The sequence below is a fragment of the Ambystoma mexicanum genome, chromosome 7q (assembly GCF_040938575.1).
Source record: "Ambystoma mexicanum isolate Mex_15411 chromosome 7q, UKY_AmexF1_1, whole genome shotgun sequence".
Classification (NCBI taxonomy): Eukaryota; Metazoa; Chordata; class Amphibia; order Caudata; family Ambystomatidae; genus Ambystoma; species Ambystoma mexicanum.
In genome coordinates, this window is record NC_090941.1 from 766,953,704 (window position 1) to 766,970,281 (window position 16,578).

A 16,578-nucleotide genomic window follows, 5' to 3' on the forward strand; every position below is an offset into this window, starting at 1 on the left:
TTGCTGAGATTGGGCACCAGGGACCTTATGTGTCCACTTGGGTCCTGGCCTCCCACCTTCAGCCTCCGCCCACTCCAGGCACTTGCCTTGGTGCCCACTGGCCTAGGCTATCACAAGCCTACACATATTTACTTGGCAGTTGACCACTCTAACCAAGTAATCACTGCCAGTCACTTAACAGCTGCTTGCAACTTACTCTCTAGCACTCCCATCCTTGGTACTCCTAGCACTTACCCCTCCCTCATCCCTTCTCTCTCTCTCTCTCCACTTGCACGTTCTAAATGCTCACAAGGCCTAGTAGGACTGCCTCTCTCTTGCATTGTTATATTCACCTTTCATTCCCATGTTTCCTCTATGTTGCCCTGTGGGTGCTTTAAAAACACAATTTACTTGATGTATAAGCACCTTACAAATGCACAACAAATAAATAAATGCATAAAATAAATGTCATGGTTGCCCAACAAATGTCACCTTGCTGTTTAATATACAGGTAGAATAGTTTATATTATAGCATATTTCTATGTATTTTACTTCATGTCTGACTCCTGACTCCTCCTGCTTCCAAGCGCAGTAATAATTGGTGTTATTACTATGAAGTGTAATCGTACTTAATTTAACAACCTCAGAAGGATAAAGGACGTATTCAGCCCTGCTAAAATATAACTTGGAAGTCAGAGTTGTGCATTTAACTTGCTGAGCTATCCAATTGTGCCACAGTATGCTATTTAATCACCTGTGCAGTTAGAAAAAAATATGTATTAAGCTACCTACCGACCACCCTTTTCTATCACTTCCATTCCTGTTTAGAACCAAACATAACACTATTGCCAAGTTCACTTCTGCCCAAGGCATGTTCCTCCTGTTATAGTTATAGTGTTATATTAATAATAAATGTAAGCTCCAGAGCTGAAAGCTGTTGTAAGCGCTCACTGCTGGAATCTATGTATAATATGCAAGTCACAGCTTTGAATCCTAGTAAGGTCCACTGAATCGTTTATCCTTCTGAGGTTGACAAAATGATTATCAATTTGTGTTGCCAGTTCGTTATAAGAGTGTTTATTGCGAAGTGCTTTAGCAAAACCACTGTAACAGTAAAGGGCTCATATAAACGCCAACATATTGGCATCAGTGAATCCAAGCATATGCTCACAATAATGTCATATTCTTAAATGAGTGAATGGGTGAAGCTTTAATCTTCGCTTCCTTGAGCTATATATGAATCTCATTGTATGCTGGCATGGCTACAGCAGAATGTGAGTGGGTTATTAATATATTGTTCCGAAAATCAGGATGGTAACAATCTGCATTGTTTTATATATCTATTGCAAACATTGATTTGATTTTTGATTGATGTTGATTATTTATAACACGCCCATTATGGACTGAAGCATACGAAGGCACAGCTGGTGCATGAACAAGTCACAATGGAACAGGGCATACAGGAATCTCTTGTAACAGAAGAAACTGATCCCCCACCGTGCACACACACCCCCACAGCCCCTTGTTTAAAAAGAAAGGCCTGGAGTGCTCTACAAAACTGATGTAACCTCTCAAGGGCGCTAATATCTCAGTGGATACTCTTCCACAGCCTCGGGCCAAAAACAGAAAACCTTCTATCTCAGCTTGAAACAAATACGGATGGGGAACAGTCAGCAACAACTGATCTTGTGATCGTAGTCGCCTAGTAGGCTGATAATGGCTAATTTTGCCCCTCAAATAAATGGGAGCAGATCCATTCAAGCATTTCAAGATTAGATGTGCCACCTTACATGTAATTCTGCCCTCTACGGCCATCCAGTGAAGTGATCAGCGAGAGGTAGATACATTGGTGCATCTGCCCAATCGGCAAACCACTCTGACAGCCACATGTTTAGCTTTTTGAAGCCTAAAAAGCTGTTTGGCCAGAATGCCCGCCAGAAGACTGTTACAATAATCCAAGTGTGCATTCGCCATGGCCCCCACAATTGCATGCATGGTCTTTGCTTGGAATGAACAACAGGACTTGACATAATAATTGCAATGAATAGAAGATTGCCTGCACCTTGGTGCTTAGCTGGCCCCCACTTCTAAGGTTGTTTTGCCAGATGTAGGCCGGATTTTTTATCCTGGGGGTGAACCTGAGATCGACACCAAGCAGACTGGGGCAAAGGAACCTTTTGATGCCAAGAGTATGTGTTGGGGGCCATACAGCCCAGCCCAGTATTAATTGGATTGAGCTGGATCTGGTTTCCTGACATCCACATACTAACATCACCTAGGCACTGTTTAAGCATGAGGTTAGCTTCCTCAATATTCCCAATTTGATGAAAATATGGGTGTCATCAGTGTATGAATGGTAGTTCACCCCATGACTTCTCAGAATATACATCAACGGCTACAAATACATGTTGAAAAGTAGAGACGACAATGAAGACACTTGTGGTGCTCCACATCACAATAGAATAGCGTCTGAGATATGTCCCCCAAATTTGACCTGTTGCTGGAGGTCAGCCAAAAAGATCCACGATTGCAAGCATAGAAACCTTACCTACTGCTCTCAAGCGATTAAGCAACATGTGGTGGTCGACCATATCAAAGGCAGCGGAGAGGTCCAGCATCACCAACAGTGATAGCTCTGCCTCACCCACAACCCCTAAGAGATCATCCTGCACAGCCAGCAGCCCTGTCTCCATTCTTGGGACGGAAGGCAGATTGAAAGGAGTCCAACAATGACTCATTTTCCACATAGTCCTGCAACTGGCAGGTAACAACCTTCGACAGGATTTGTCCAGGCCATGGGAGTCCTGCTACGGGCTGAAAATTCTTGCGAATGGCTGGATCCACTTATCTTTTTTAGCAATGGCATGATGATGGCATTCATTAACTGCAGGGGGGGTATTTTTCATACAGCACTTTTGCAGCTTATTTGCTTGCGTTATCAAGCACATTGAATTTCATCATGGTTGTTATCAGATCAGAGACTTTAACATCAGCATGAAAAAATGTCCTCTAATCACAATGATTATTTCCCTGATCCGATGATTGGACACAAAGAAATGGAAAATAATCATTGTGATTAGAGGACATTTTTTCTTGCCTGGGCATGAGTTTAGAGGGTGACAGGTGACCAGTGCACAAAGCAGTCAGATGCATCAGCAGGGGCAGAGGAAGAGAGAAAGTGGAAGCGGAAAGGAAGGACTTGAGTTGCTTCTGGAACCAGAGGGGGTTCTGCTCAAGTTTGAGAGGGGCAGGGAGGCTGTTCCAGAGAGAAGCTGCATCCGAGGAGATAGATTTGCCCCCCAACCTGCTTGGAGAAGCGTCGAACCCTCATAGAGTTGGAGGTGGATGAGTAGAGAGCTCGAGAAGGAAGATGTTTTGGAAGCGAAAGTTGGAAGTAGAGTGGTCCCGGGCCCCATAAAGCCTTGTGAACAATGCAGAGCATCTTGAAGTTGATCCTTGCAGCCACAGGGAGCCAGTGGAGAAATGTTCACACCTGGAGAGATACGATCTCTGGGCTTGAGGCTAAGGACAAGTTTTGCAGTCCTGTTCTGGATACATTGTAAAGGTCGAAGAGTAGACACAGGAGGATTTAGAAAGAGGCTGTTGCAATAGTCCAGCCTAGAGAGGACCAGAGCTCTGTAGACAGTGGGCTTCATTACGAGGTAGGTGGTAAGGGATTACCGGCACCAGTAAGGAAACCGGTGCCGGTAATCCCTTACCAACCTATTCCGAGGTCCCTTAGCGGGTCCCTTCCTTAATGCCTGGTTTTACCAGGCGTTATGGAAGGGACCCTTTAAGGGACTTCAGAGCTAATAACGGTACCGCAAATTGCGGTAGCGTTATTAGCTCCATCCCCATTCCCATTGAGCCCTATGGGGGCTTGAATGGGAATGGGGAATGGTTCCCGGAATGGGGACTTACCGGGTCCTCCATGGTTGGAATGATCCGGTAAGTCCCTATTTCTGGAACCCGGTCCTGGAATGCGGTAAGGGGTAGCCATGGTGCTATTAGCACCATGGCTACCTCCTACCTCGTAATGAGGCCCAGTGAAGTTCTGGGAGAAAGTGGAAAAGGCAGAATACCCCTGAGGAAGTGCAGCTGATAGTTTGATTGTTAGGGACGTCAGAGATGTGAGGAGAGAAGGAGTGGTTGGAGTTGAAGATGACACCAATGTTGTTAGCCTCACAGGAAGGAGCAGGAAGAGGGCCCAGAGAGGGCAGCCAGAGAGAGAGAGGAAAGGAGGGAGCGGGTGTCCCAATGAGAAGAATCTCAGTCTTACTGGCATTCAGGCAAAAGATCATTGGTGGCTAACCATTCCTGAATTGCAGCCAGACAGTCTGTTATGAGAACAGAAGCAGATTTGACTGAGGGGAGCCTGAAAGAGAGCTGAGTGTCATCCGCATAGCAAGAGGTGACATGTAGTGGTTGAAGAGCCAGGGAGAGAGGTTAGACCCCTGCATAACACCACAAGTAGAGAGAGATAGAGGCGAGGAAAGACCCAGTAGGACCTGTGAGGGTCGGTCGGAGATAAACGAGGTCAACCAGGCCAGGGCCTGATCAGTAATACCAAGGTTGTCCCGGAGACGATTGAGCAGGATGGCATGGTTGACCGTGTCAAAAGCAGAAGATATATCAAGGAGAATGAGGACAGAAGGGAGATTAGAGTCAAGATTGGAGAGCACGTCTTCAGTGGTGCTCAGGAGAGCAGGTTCTGTGCTTCTTGCAGCTCTGAAGTCAGACTTATGGCCATGGAAGCAACCAACAGTTACATTATGTAGATTAAGCTGGGAGATGACTAGCTTTTCCAAGAGTTTGCCCAGGAAAGGAGTGATGGAGATCGAGCAATAGTTGGCCAGAGAGGAAGGATCGGCGAGGGCTTTTTTAGAAGGGGTGCACACAAGAGAGTGTTTAAGGGGGAGGGGAAAGCGCTGGTGGTGAAGGAGTAATTGCAGAAATTAGCCAATGCTGGAGCAAGGGTGTCAATGTGGTGCTTGATTGTTCTGGATGAGAAGGAGAGAACCTGCTTTGATGAGACTTTCATAGATCAGAATTGTCTAGAAACATCGTCAGGGGTGAACAGCGGAAAGGATGAGAAAGGAGGAGGAGAGACAGGCTCAGGGAGGCCAGGAGTGGTAGAGGGGGAGGAAGAGGAGGTAGAGTAAGAGAGGGTGGACAGGATGCCCAAAGTTTCAGTAGTGAAAAGAGAGGTCACGGCCATGCAACCGGCCTGTGCGGGAACAAGAAAGGTAGAGAGGTAGAGACTGCGGCAGGATTGGCCAGCTCCTTGCAGATTTTAAAAGGTTTGGCCGAGTTGTTAGATTCCGCAGAGATGAAGGCTTGGATGTAGGCTCACTTCATGGAGCAGGCAGCAGGTCAGCTTTTCAGTGGTTGCGCCTGAAGCCCTCCACCTCCTCTCTGCCGCTCTGCATTTAAGGGCAGTGAGGTCAGAGTCATACCAAGAGTTGCACCTGGATTTGGGCGCCAAGTGGATCCTCATGACAGGGGCAAGGGCATCCAGAGTATAAGAGGCAGAGAGATGAAGGTTAGAGAGGGCTGTGTCAGAGTGTCAGTCAGCCAAAGGTGCAGGAGGAGGAGAGAAAGTAGCAGCAAAATCCTCAACGGACACACACTTCATGGGTCAGATAACCAAGAAGTTAGGTGGCAGTGCTGGAGTCGGCTTGACCTGCGGGAAAGAGAGCAATAGGTGGGAAGAAAGGAAAAAGTGATCACTCCAAGAGTGAGGAGTGGTGAGAGGGTTAGAGAAGGGGAGGACTGAGGGGATCATAGCATCCAGGGTGTGCCCTGCAGAGTGAGTGGGGCCAGAGGGAAGAATAGAGAGAGGGAGAGAATTGCAGAGGTTGCGAAAGAAGGGCTGGTAGGACTGGTAGCATCCAGATGGATGTTCAGGTTTGGTAGAAGTTGGGAGGTAAAGGCAAGGAGTGAGGAGGAGAGGTCAGCCTACTCAGAGAGGAAGAGAGCGACCTGGCCAAGTGGCCTGTAGATAGTGCCCTCAGTGATAGAGAGGCCAGGAGAGATGAAGAAGCTGCAGACCAGGAATTCAAAGGAGGAGTAATGCTGCATTGTAATGATAGAAGCCGGGCCCACTCTGGGAAAATCAAGGCTACATCCCCATCGGGACAGCTGGTTCTGGGTTTGGAGAAGATCTTGTAGCCATTGAGAAGGAGAGCGTCGAAACTCGTGACAGATCTGGCCATGAACCAAGTCTCGATGAGACTGAGTACATCCAAAGCAAGCTCTTCCAGGAGATGGCAGATGTCAAAGGAGTGTTTGACATCTGAACGAGAGTTGGAGGTAGCGATGTGGAGCAGTTTGACACGTTTGAAAAACTTCCGGGAGGGGTACAGGCCAGAGGTACACCTCTGAAGTGTTGGAGGTGCTTGAGGATGAGAGAGGAGGATGGACGAGAAGGCAGGGTAGTCAGAGAGGGAGAAGAGTGTGTCAGAGGGGTGGCAGAGGAGGGAGGCAACAGGGAGGCCAGATAAGCATCAGGGGGTGCCGAAGAGGTGGCAGAGGATGGAGGCGGCAGAGGAGCCAGAGAGGGGTAAGAAGGGATAACAGGAGAGGAATATAATTGCATTATACATATTTGAAGTATAAGGAAGAGGGAGATACTGGGATCCAGGTGCTGGCACACAAAGGAAAAGCAACACTTAACCCCAATTTAAATGTGGAAATTCACCAGAATCACAAAAGGGGAAAAAGTGCAAGGTATGCAAATTCCCCTGCATCTTTGTGCATTGATACTATAGGGGGCATAGGGCTGAGGAATACAGTTTCAAGAACATTGTTGTGGTTGGGTATTATATTCCATTTCCTTAGTAAATGCGCTGTAAATGAAAGGTGATGGGCGTTAATTACAATTGTTTGTTTGTGAAATGCCGAAACCTGGCACAATGGTTGAACCTAACCATTAAAACTCACCTTTATCATTTTCTGCTGCCCCATGGCAAGATCGGCATCCAATTCCAATACTGTTACCGCTGGCAGTAAGAGAGCATATCCGTGCTCGGTGCTAGGGTCACTCCCATTCTGAAGTTCTGTAAGACTTTATTGGATATTGGCCATTGCACCGTGCGTAGAAATGCCACCAAACCATATCACCTCACCAACCATAACAACCACAATTACGACCTGTTTGCAGAGGATATTCAGGATAGAGACCCATAATCAGTCGGAGAGGTGAACAGGCATCATTTTACCATAACTGTCTAACTGGTATCGAGGCCCTTGCTCTCGTGGTTTATACTGCCACCTTATTTTATAGTTAACATTTAGGCTTGCAATAAACAAACTCTTTCTTATTCTACATGCATACATTATGAGTGTGAACATGTTCAAGCTTTACACATGCTGGCTTTCCTAATGGCTTTAATCAATTCCCTAGAATAAAGCAATATAGCCACTACTAGTCTGTGTAACTATCTATGTACTGTTTGCTATGTTATTTTGATGTTTCAAATTATGTCTTTCTTTTCTTCCAGGCTTTTGAAAGGAGAAAAAGATTTTTATTTTACTCCTCGTTCCCGCGAAGAACTCCCAGACAACTTTCCAAAGGAAATCCCTGGGATCTGCTATTTCTTGGAAGTCAACACTGGTCAGAAGCCTCTAAAGCACTCCATCTCGGCTTCGAGAATGAGAAAGGTTTCATACAACATTGGCACCATGTACCTTCGAGAGACAAGCCTATGAAACCATCTGCAGATCAAAGACTCATCACAAAAGCACAAGCCCATAACTGGGTCATGACAGGAGAGGAGATTCTTTCTGTTTCACTGAATTGTTCGGAAAATAAACACAGTAAGAGCTCTGTATAATGTCAGGCAATAATTACTTCAGAAGTGGATGACTACTGTCAGCAAAGAAAGTTGGCGGTAGGTAGGTATGTGAATTCAGAGACATATGCGAAGACTCACATGCACTCAAACATGAAATACTTAACCACATAAAATGGGTGACTACAGTGCATTCAAAGGACATCTATGTCCACACCAATATAAAACATCATTGCATACTATTATTGATGATTATAAATGGTGCAACCTTGTTACAAGGAGTCAGCTAATGGAATACAATGCATTTTGAGGTCTTGTTACAGAAACTTTGCACAGGCAGAGGTGCAGCGTTCCAGAGCATTAGCACTTGGTCCTAAATTGGCTGAGTACAGAATAAATATTCTTACCCTTAAATTTTTGCACCACAGAAATATTGCCACAGGGGTATTTTATGTTATTACTTACAGCACAGACCTAGCTCAAGAGCAACAGACACTATACAGGTGTGGATAGCCAGCATTGGACTGGCATATTTCAACAGTAGCATGGTACTGTGATTTGTGGTCTGTGCTTTAGTCTGTGAGTACATTGGGATTTGCCCTTGGTCAGGTAATGTTGAAAAAGCCATGTTTTGAGAGTTTTGAGAAAGTGGCGAATTATTGGGGCATTCCGAGCTAAAACCGGGATTGAGTTCCAGAGGGTGGTTTCTTGACAAGAGAAGGATTGTTTGTGGGTCCTCTTTTTGTGGACAGTTGATCAATTTCCTGTGTGTGGAATGTGTACCACCAGATATGTGAAGCTTAGCTGCCAGATATGCTGTTGTGCTACTCATAACTACTTGGCAGATGATTTATACGTCTTGAACACTATCCTGGTCTCAGGAGGAAGCCAATGTAGCTCAAGTAGGATGGGAGTGATTTGGTCAAATTTCCACACACCCATAATAATACATATTTCAGCATTGTGCAGTGGGCCTCATTACGACCCTGGAACTAATGGGTTAACGGCGCTGTAAAAGGCTGCAGCACCATTAACCCATTAGCGCCTTACTACGAGGTCCCTTTGCGGGAACCGACCTGAACGGCTGATCTAGAACAGCTGTTAAAGTAGGGACCCGCAAAGGGACCTTGGTAATAAGTACCGCAATTTGAGGTACCGTACTTAGCGCCTTCCCCAGTCCCATTGAGGCCTATGGGGCAAAAATTGGAATGGGGAAGGGCCAATGCTCAATGGGGAATTACCGCCCCGCCAACCTTGGAATGGGGTGGTAATTCCCCATTGAACATTGGCGGACTCGTTACAATACCGGCACCAACCATGGTGCTAATAGCACCATGGTTTAGCGCCAGTATCGTAATGAGGGCGATTGTTTTAGGGGAGCCAAGTGAGTGTGTGGGAGCAAGATAACTAGGCCATTTCCCATATCAATGTGCAAGACCAGAAGGGCCTGCACTATGGCATGGAAGTCTTTTGGTGGGGTGAAGAGTTTGAATTTTTGAATGATGTAGATTTGGAGCCAGGCCGCTTGGCTCTTCTTGACTATGTGTTTCTGCTGTCAATGGTGAAGCCAAAGGAATGTGCTGATTCAGAGAATTGTGAATCAAACATTTCAGGATTGGATGATGGCAATGTAATTACAAATACCACTGGTGTCCTGTGGACCTTTTTCATGTACAAGTCAACATGAGTCCTATAAACATTGTGGGGCCGTTTTACAGAAATGTTGCACTGGAGGGAGTGCAATTTATTTTACTGAATTAGCACAACGTCAAAAAATTCCCTGGTGCCAAAAAAACATATTCTTTGAATGAGCTTTTGCTTCAAGGCAATGTTTGTGTTTCGCGTGAATACAGAGTTCAAGGGTTTACCATGTAACATATTTTAAATTTAGAAATTAACGTTGTTTGTGTTGGATAATTCTTCTTGCTCAAATACATCTCAAAATCTTAATTCTTACGTATGTTCATTCAATTTAATTTCAATTATGGATACAGAAACATGATATCTGTTAAGCCTACACATACATTTTTAGTTCACTGAATAACATAATAAGTGCATACATATATGCAGAGATTTATACAGCTCGGATTGTCTTTGGTATTTGTTCAGTATCTGCGCTTCTTTTTATGTTATTTGATTGTGTCATGCCGTTTGCAAGGAGATTCCCTTGGAGTCTGAGAAACCGATGGCAACTCCGCCGCCATTGATCGTTCCATATTTTTCCCCCTTTTCCTGTTGCTACGCTCTAGTCTTTTTCCGACCTCTTCCGGGTTTTGCTCTTAACCACGCCTCTTTGTTTTGCCCGGCGCTTTGCAACTGAAGCTTTCACGCTCAGTTTCGCTAGCGCTCTCTCCAGTTCCTTGTCTGCTTCCTGACCGGTGTTTTTTGCCGGTTATCGTCCCTTCCTACCCTTCTTTGTTGCCTTGCTCCTTCCCGGTACTCTGCCCTCCTTTTCTACATTTTGCTATACTTCCCCCCGTACTTACCTGTTTTCCTTTCCTTTTTTCCCTTCCAACTAGTCAACCCGCGGTCTCTATTATCCCTCGGATCCGGATCTCCTCTGGAAGAAACAGCTTGTCTGGGTTACCTGGCTCCTTATCCGGATCGAGATTCAAGAGAGGTTTTTTTTAGCTAATGCTTTTTTCCTCTCCTACGGCTCCTGCGGTAAGGGGGTCCCTTGCTTCCCTGGTTTACTAGCGGGAACAGGGTGGCTTCTAACCGCGGAAGACCATATCTCTTCTCAAAAAAGAAATCAACAAGAAAAAAAGGGGCGAAGACGCGAGGAACCTACTGAAGAATCAGGTGAGGAGGAGTGGGTTCTGCATAACGACGATTTTGGTTCCGAAGAATCAAGAGATCGGCCTGACATTCATGATAGATTGCAAAGCCTAAATGAACCAACCATGGCTACGGCTGAACAGATACAGGAGTTGCTTGCTGCAGTACATAACCTCACACAGGAATTGCAAACTGTCAAGGTAGAGAATACGGCCCTAAAGCAACGTATGGATAATCAAGAAAGAGCTCGTGCAGAATTACCCCCTATGCCCCTGGCAACGGGTAAATATGACGGCTCCCCACAGAAATTCAAAGAGTTCATGGAGGCATGTATAATACATTTTACTTTCAGACCCCAGACTTATGCTTCCGATAATGCCCGCATAGGGTTTCTCATATCCAATCTTACTGGAAACGCACTGGCATGGGCCACCCCATTAGTAACCAGTGCTAGCCCACTGCTGCAAGACTATAGTGGTTTTACGGCACAATTCAAGGAAGCCTTCGAGAGACAAGAAACAGCCCTGATAGCCAGTGAGCAGTTGCTTGACATCCGTCAGGGTAGTTCGGATTTACTATCCTACATTTCCCGTTTTAAGAGGGTTGCCGCCGAATCCGGGTGGCAAGAGGCGGCTCAATACACCGTTTTCCGTCGAGGTCTCAGAGAAGAACTAAAAGATGAATTGGCACGTATGCCCAGACCTGCAACCTTGTCGGAACTATGGTCTACCGTTCTCCAATTGGATTTCCGCCTTTCCGAAAGGCGTACAGAAAAACGAAGAGGACGATTCACGCCTATACTCTCTGAGCCTTGTCTACCCACTACCTCCTCCACCCATCAGACCAAGGATGAACCCATGCAGATAGGTACTACCCGAGGGCCCCTTTCGTCTGATGAACGAAGGAGAAGAAAGGACAATAATTTGTGCCTGTATTGTGGTTCTAAGCAACACCTGTTACGCGACTGTCCAGAAGTACCTCCACGACGGTCGGGAAATGCCCCACCTCGGAACTAGTGGGGACAAGTTACCGAGGGGGATTCCCAGGTCCCTACGTCTCGATGTCCATAACATCCATCTCATCCACAGAAGACACCCGTCTTATGGTTCTGGCAGTACAGCTCACCCTTCATCAAAGATCTTATGAAGTCCTAGCTTTATTGGACTGTGGAGCAGCAGGATGTTTCATGGACATCATGTGGGCTAACCAATCCGGCATAGAACGACTAGAAAAAGATGAAGACCAGAAGGTGGAAGGAGTTGATGGCAAGCCCTTGAGTTCTGGTCTGATTACTCATACCACTCCGCCCATGACGATGAAGCTGCTTCAGCATACAGAGACTATCCAGTTTGACCTAATAAGAGCTGCCCATTTCCCGGTCATACTCGGGGTATCATGGTTGCGCAAACACAACCCTACCATAAACTGGAGAACCAATCAGATGTCTTTTTCTTCTGATCATTGTCTGCAGAAATGTCTTCCGGAGACCAAACATGCCACCGTCCAAGTCAGGCCCGAAGTCTGTCCAACAACTGATACCGTGGGAATACATACCATTCCCATCGACCTGGCTAAGTTTAGTGAAGTTTTCCAAGACCAAGAAGTCCAAGAATTACCTCCACATAGACCAGAGGATTGCGGTATCGACCTGGTCCCAGAGGCCCTAGTTCCGTTTGGGCGAATGTTCTCCCTTTCTCTGAGGGAAAAAGAAGTCCTCAAGAAATACCTTGACTCCAATCTCCAAAATGGTCTCATTCAACCCTCACGTTCTCCTGCTGGGGCATCTTTGTTTTTTGTGCCCAAAAAAGATTCGGTGGAACTAAGACCTTGCATCGACTACCGAGGACTGAACAGAATCACCATTAGAGATCGGTACCCGATGCCTTTGATTAAGGATATATTAGAAGCCGTGCAAGGTGCCACTGTGTTCTCCAAGATCGACCTTGGTAGAGCCTACCATTTGCTACGCATTCGGTCCGGCGATGAATGGAAGACTGCTTTTAGGACCCCCTTCGGCCATTTTGAGTATAGGGTGATGCCATTTGGTCTAGTCAACGCCCCATCGGTTTTCCAGCGGTTTATGGACCGCACCTTTTCTGACTTGTTGTATAACTGTACCATCATCTACTTGGACGACATTCTAGTGTTTTCCAAATCCCCTGAATTACATGCGCAACATCTTCATCAAGTCGTCCAAAGACTTAAGGAAGCCCATTTAAAGGCTAATCCAGACAAGTGTGTTTTCCAGGTAGCTAAGGTTCCGTATCTTGGGTTTATTTTGTCTGCCGAGGGGATTCAGATGGACCCTCGGAAGGTAGAAGCCATCTTACAGTGGCCAAGTCCGACTTCTGTAAAGGAAATCCAAAGATTCCTCGGACTAGCAAATTTCTATCGCAAGTTCATTTCTGATTTCTCCGATAAGGTGTTGCCCATTACCTGTTTGTTGAAGAAGTCTACTTCTCCCTTTCTTTGGTCCGATGAAGCAGAGGACGCCTTTCTCCAACTGAAAACTGCCTTTTGTTCGGCTCCAGTTCTACGTCAACCTGATCAAGACCTCCCATTCATAATAGAAACTGACGCCTCGTCCGCAGCTTTGGGAGCAGCGTTACTACAAGAACATGATGGCATTGAATTTCCAGTAGCCTATGTGTCAAAGACTCTAACCCCTAGCCAACGGAATTATTCTGTGATAGAGAAGGAGCTACTCGCGATGAAGGTGGCATGTGAAGAGTGGCGACATCTCTTACAAGGGGCTGTTTTTCCCTTTGAACTGTGCACGGACCATAAAAATCTAAAGGTCATACAAAGTATGGAGTGTATAAATTCACGACAAGCCCGATGGGCCCATTTTTTTTCCCTATATGACTTCGTCCTTACCTACTTACCCGGAACCCAAAATGTGCTTGCCGACGCATTATCCAGAAAACCCTCGGCCGAATGTTTACCAGATCAACATCTAAACCTCATGTTGCCCCAAAAAAGGGTGATATGTACGGTAAATGCCTTTCTAGAAGGGGTACGCATGGCCACTGCCAACCTGGACAAAACCCCTTTGGTAAGGGCTTCAGAGGATCTCCTCCTTCAGGATGGCGTATATCTTTGCAAAGGACGTCTTTTTCTACCAGACTCCACCTCCCGTCTACAGGTTTTAAAATGGTGTCACGATGACCAAGTAGCTGGACATCGAGGAATTAAGAACACTCTGGATCTACTCAGACGTCATTTCTGGTGGCCAGGAATGGGAAAGTTAGTAGAGAAGTATGTATCAACCTGCCCCATCTGCTCCAGATCTAAGTACAGCACTCAGAAACCGGTTGGATATCTACAACTAGAAGAACCGCCTAGGAGTCCATGGAGAGTAATTTCCACCGATTTCGTAGTCGACTTACCTCCTTCGGATGGTTGCTCCTGCATCATGGTGACCGTGGACTGTTTTTCTAAGATGGCACATTTTTCTCCCTTGGCAGGACTACCAACAGCAGCCGAAATGGCTTCTATCTTTTCCAAGGATATATTCCGGTTACACGGAATTCCAGACAAGATTATATCCGATAGAGGCACCCAGTATACCTCCCGCTTTTGGAAAGAGCTCTGTAAGAGACTTGGGATTGATAGAGCTATGTCCTCAGGGATCCATCCGCAAACAAATGGCCAGACAGAACGGTTAAACGCTCTGTTAGAGCAGTATCTTCGTTGTTTTACTAATTCTCAGCAAGATGATTGGGTGGGTCTTCTACCTACAGCCGAGTTTGCTTACAACAACTCCGCCCATAGTGCCACCAAACTAAGTCCTTTTTTTTGTACCTATGGCTTTCATCCCCGTTTCTTGCCAATCAGACCCTTTCCTCCTGGGGATATACCTTCCGTGGATGCCTTGCTTGCCAGTATTTCTGAGGCGCATAAGGCTGCATATACTAGTCTGCGAGCCAGTAAGATCCGCTATAGCACCTCCAGCAATCCACTGCGCCTTCCTTCTCCCCATTGGAAAAAAGGGACCCAAGTTTGGTTATCTACAAAGTACCTTCCGCGCTGGTTGCATTCTTCCAAACTAACACCGCGCTATCTGGGTCCCTATGCCATCTCGGAAAGGATAAATCCGGTGGCATACCGGCTTCTGTTGCCCAACTACATGAAACGTATTCATCCGGTCTTTCATTCCTCTCTTTTGAAAGAATATCGGGAAGACCCTACAAACGAAGAATACCAAAAGGCCAAAAACCCATAGACTTACCGCCAGACGAATATGAAGTGGCAGCCATCCAGGACTCCAGATATAAGGGAGGCAGACTGGAATATCTTATTCATTGGAAGGGCTACCCACATTCGGATGATTCTTGGGAACCTATCTCCCACATCCATTCGCCTCGTCTGGTGCGGTTGTTTCACAGACTTCACCCCGACAAGCCAGGGGGGGTGCCCCATGGAAGGGGGCATACTGTCATGCCGTTTGCAAGGAGATTCCCTTGGAGTCTGAGAAACCGATGGCAACTCCGCCGCCATTGATCGTTCCATATTTTTCCCCCTTTTCCTGTTGCTACGCTCTAGTCTTTTTCCGACCTCTTCCGGGTTTTGCTCTTAACCACGCCTCTTTGTTTTGCCCGGCGCTTTGCAACTGAAGCTTTCACGCTCCGTTTCGCTAGCGCTCTCTCCAGTTCCTTGTCTGCTTCCTGACCGGTGTTTTTTGCCGGTTATCGTCCCTTCCTACCCTTCTTTGTTGCCTTGCTCCTTCCCGGTACTCTGCCCTCCTTTTCTACATTTTGCTATACTTCCCCCCGTACTTACCTGTTTTCCTTTCCTTTTTTCCCTTCCAACTAGTCAACCCGCGGTCTCTATTATCCCTCGGATCCGGATCTCCTCTGGAATTTTCCTCTCCTACGGCTCCTGCGGTAAGGGGGTCCCTTGCTTCCCTGGTTTACTAGCGGGAACAGGGTGGCTTCTAACCGCGGAAGACCATATCTCTTCTCAAAAAAGAAATCAACAAGAAAAAAAGCGGCGAAGACGCGAGGAACCTACTGAAGAATCAGGTGAGGAGGAGTGGGTTCTGCATAACGACGATTTTGGTTCCGAAGAATCAAGAGATCGGCCTGACATTCATGATAGATTGTCATTTGTGATGAAATCATATGAAATTCATACACGACCACATTTTCAAATTTGAGTAACCATTTTTGGTAGAACAATTGTGTGCTACACTGTAATGTGTAAGGACACACTACACTGCATTCTTTGGCATTCAAAATGTTACAGTGAAGTGCACAGCTGTTAACATTTGCATTCATCTAATGAAGTTTCACAAGCGTCTACTAAGGAATGACGCTACTCACTAATGCAATGCACTGAATGTAAATGCCACTCATACCAATGGCTCAAAGGGATGACAGAGAAAAAGGAACACAATCAGATGAAATGAGGGGTATTCAGTAACACAAGCAGTACTGGCCAAATTCATTTTTGAGTGGTTCAAGTTCCAAAAATATATAATGTGTTTCAGCACATGAAAAAGAAGTAAAGCTTGAGTACAGTTTCTCTCTTGAAGCAGCAATATTTCAGGTTACAAATAAAAGAGGTTGGTTACTTAAAATATCTAAGGGGCTGATGTGATTCACTTGCTTAGAGCTGGAGAAGGCTCACAGGAGCAACACCTAACTTACTCCTGGGACTACTCTGAGTAAGGAGAAATATGTCAGAGATACTTGTATTATTTTTGTTCTGAATCCACTAGCCCTTTCAAGGTTTATGCAAAGGGTAAGTCATAGTAACTTCTTTGTGAATCAACCCCTTCATCATAGGGTCTTACTAGATCTTATTTTTTAAATAATCATATTGCTTAAACATTACAAAAAAAAAGATTTATGAGACTTTTCTTTAGAAATGTATTGTGTCCTTATGTTTAAATTCTATAATAAAAATGTTTGAAAGTCGGAATTGTTATTATTCTTTTAGGACATTGATAATAATTAGGATTATCCATGAAAGATACAACAGTATGTTTTTTAGAAAGTTCTTTTTTTAGGACATTATTAAAAGA

At 45.7% G+C, this 16,578-nt stretch overlaps 1 protein-coding gene across 1 annotated transcript in view; it reads left to right on the forward strand.

Annotated features, from left to right (window-relative positions):
• GUCY1A2 (guanylate cyclase 1 soluble subunit alpha 2) overlaps positions 1–8,951 on the forward strand; it is a 1,716,628-nt gene extending 1,707,677 nt beyond the window's left edge. Inside the window, exon 8 of the mRNA XM_069640697.1 lies at positions 7,482–8,951. Coding sequence (XP_069496798.1) covers positions 7,482–7,689 — 208 coding nt within the window. The 3' untranslated portion in view covers positions 7,690–8,951. The remainder of the gene's footprint in view (positions 1–7,481) is intronic.
• The last annotated feature ends 7,627 nt before the right edge of the window (positions 8,952–16,578 follow it).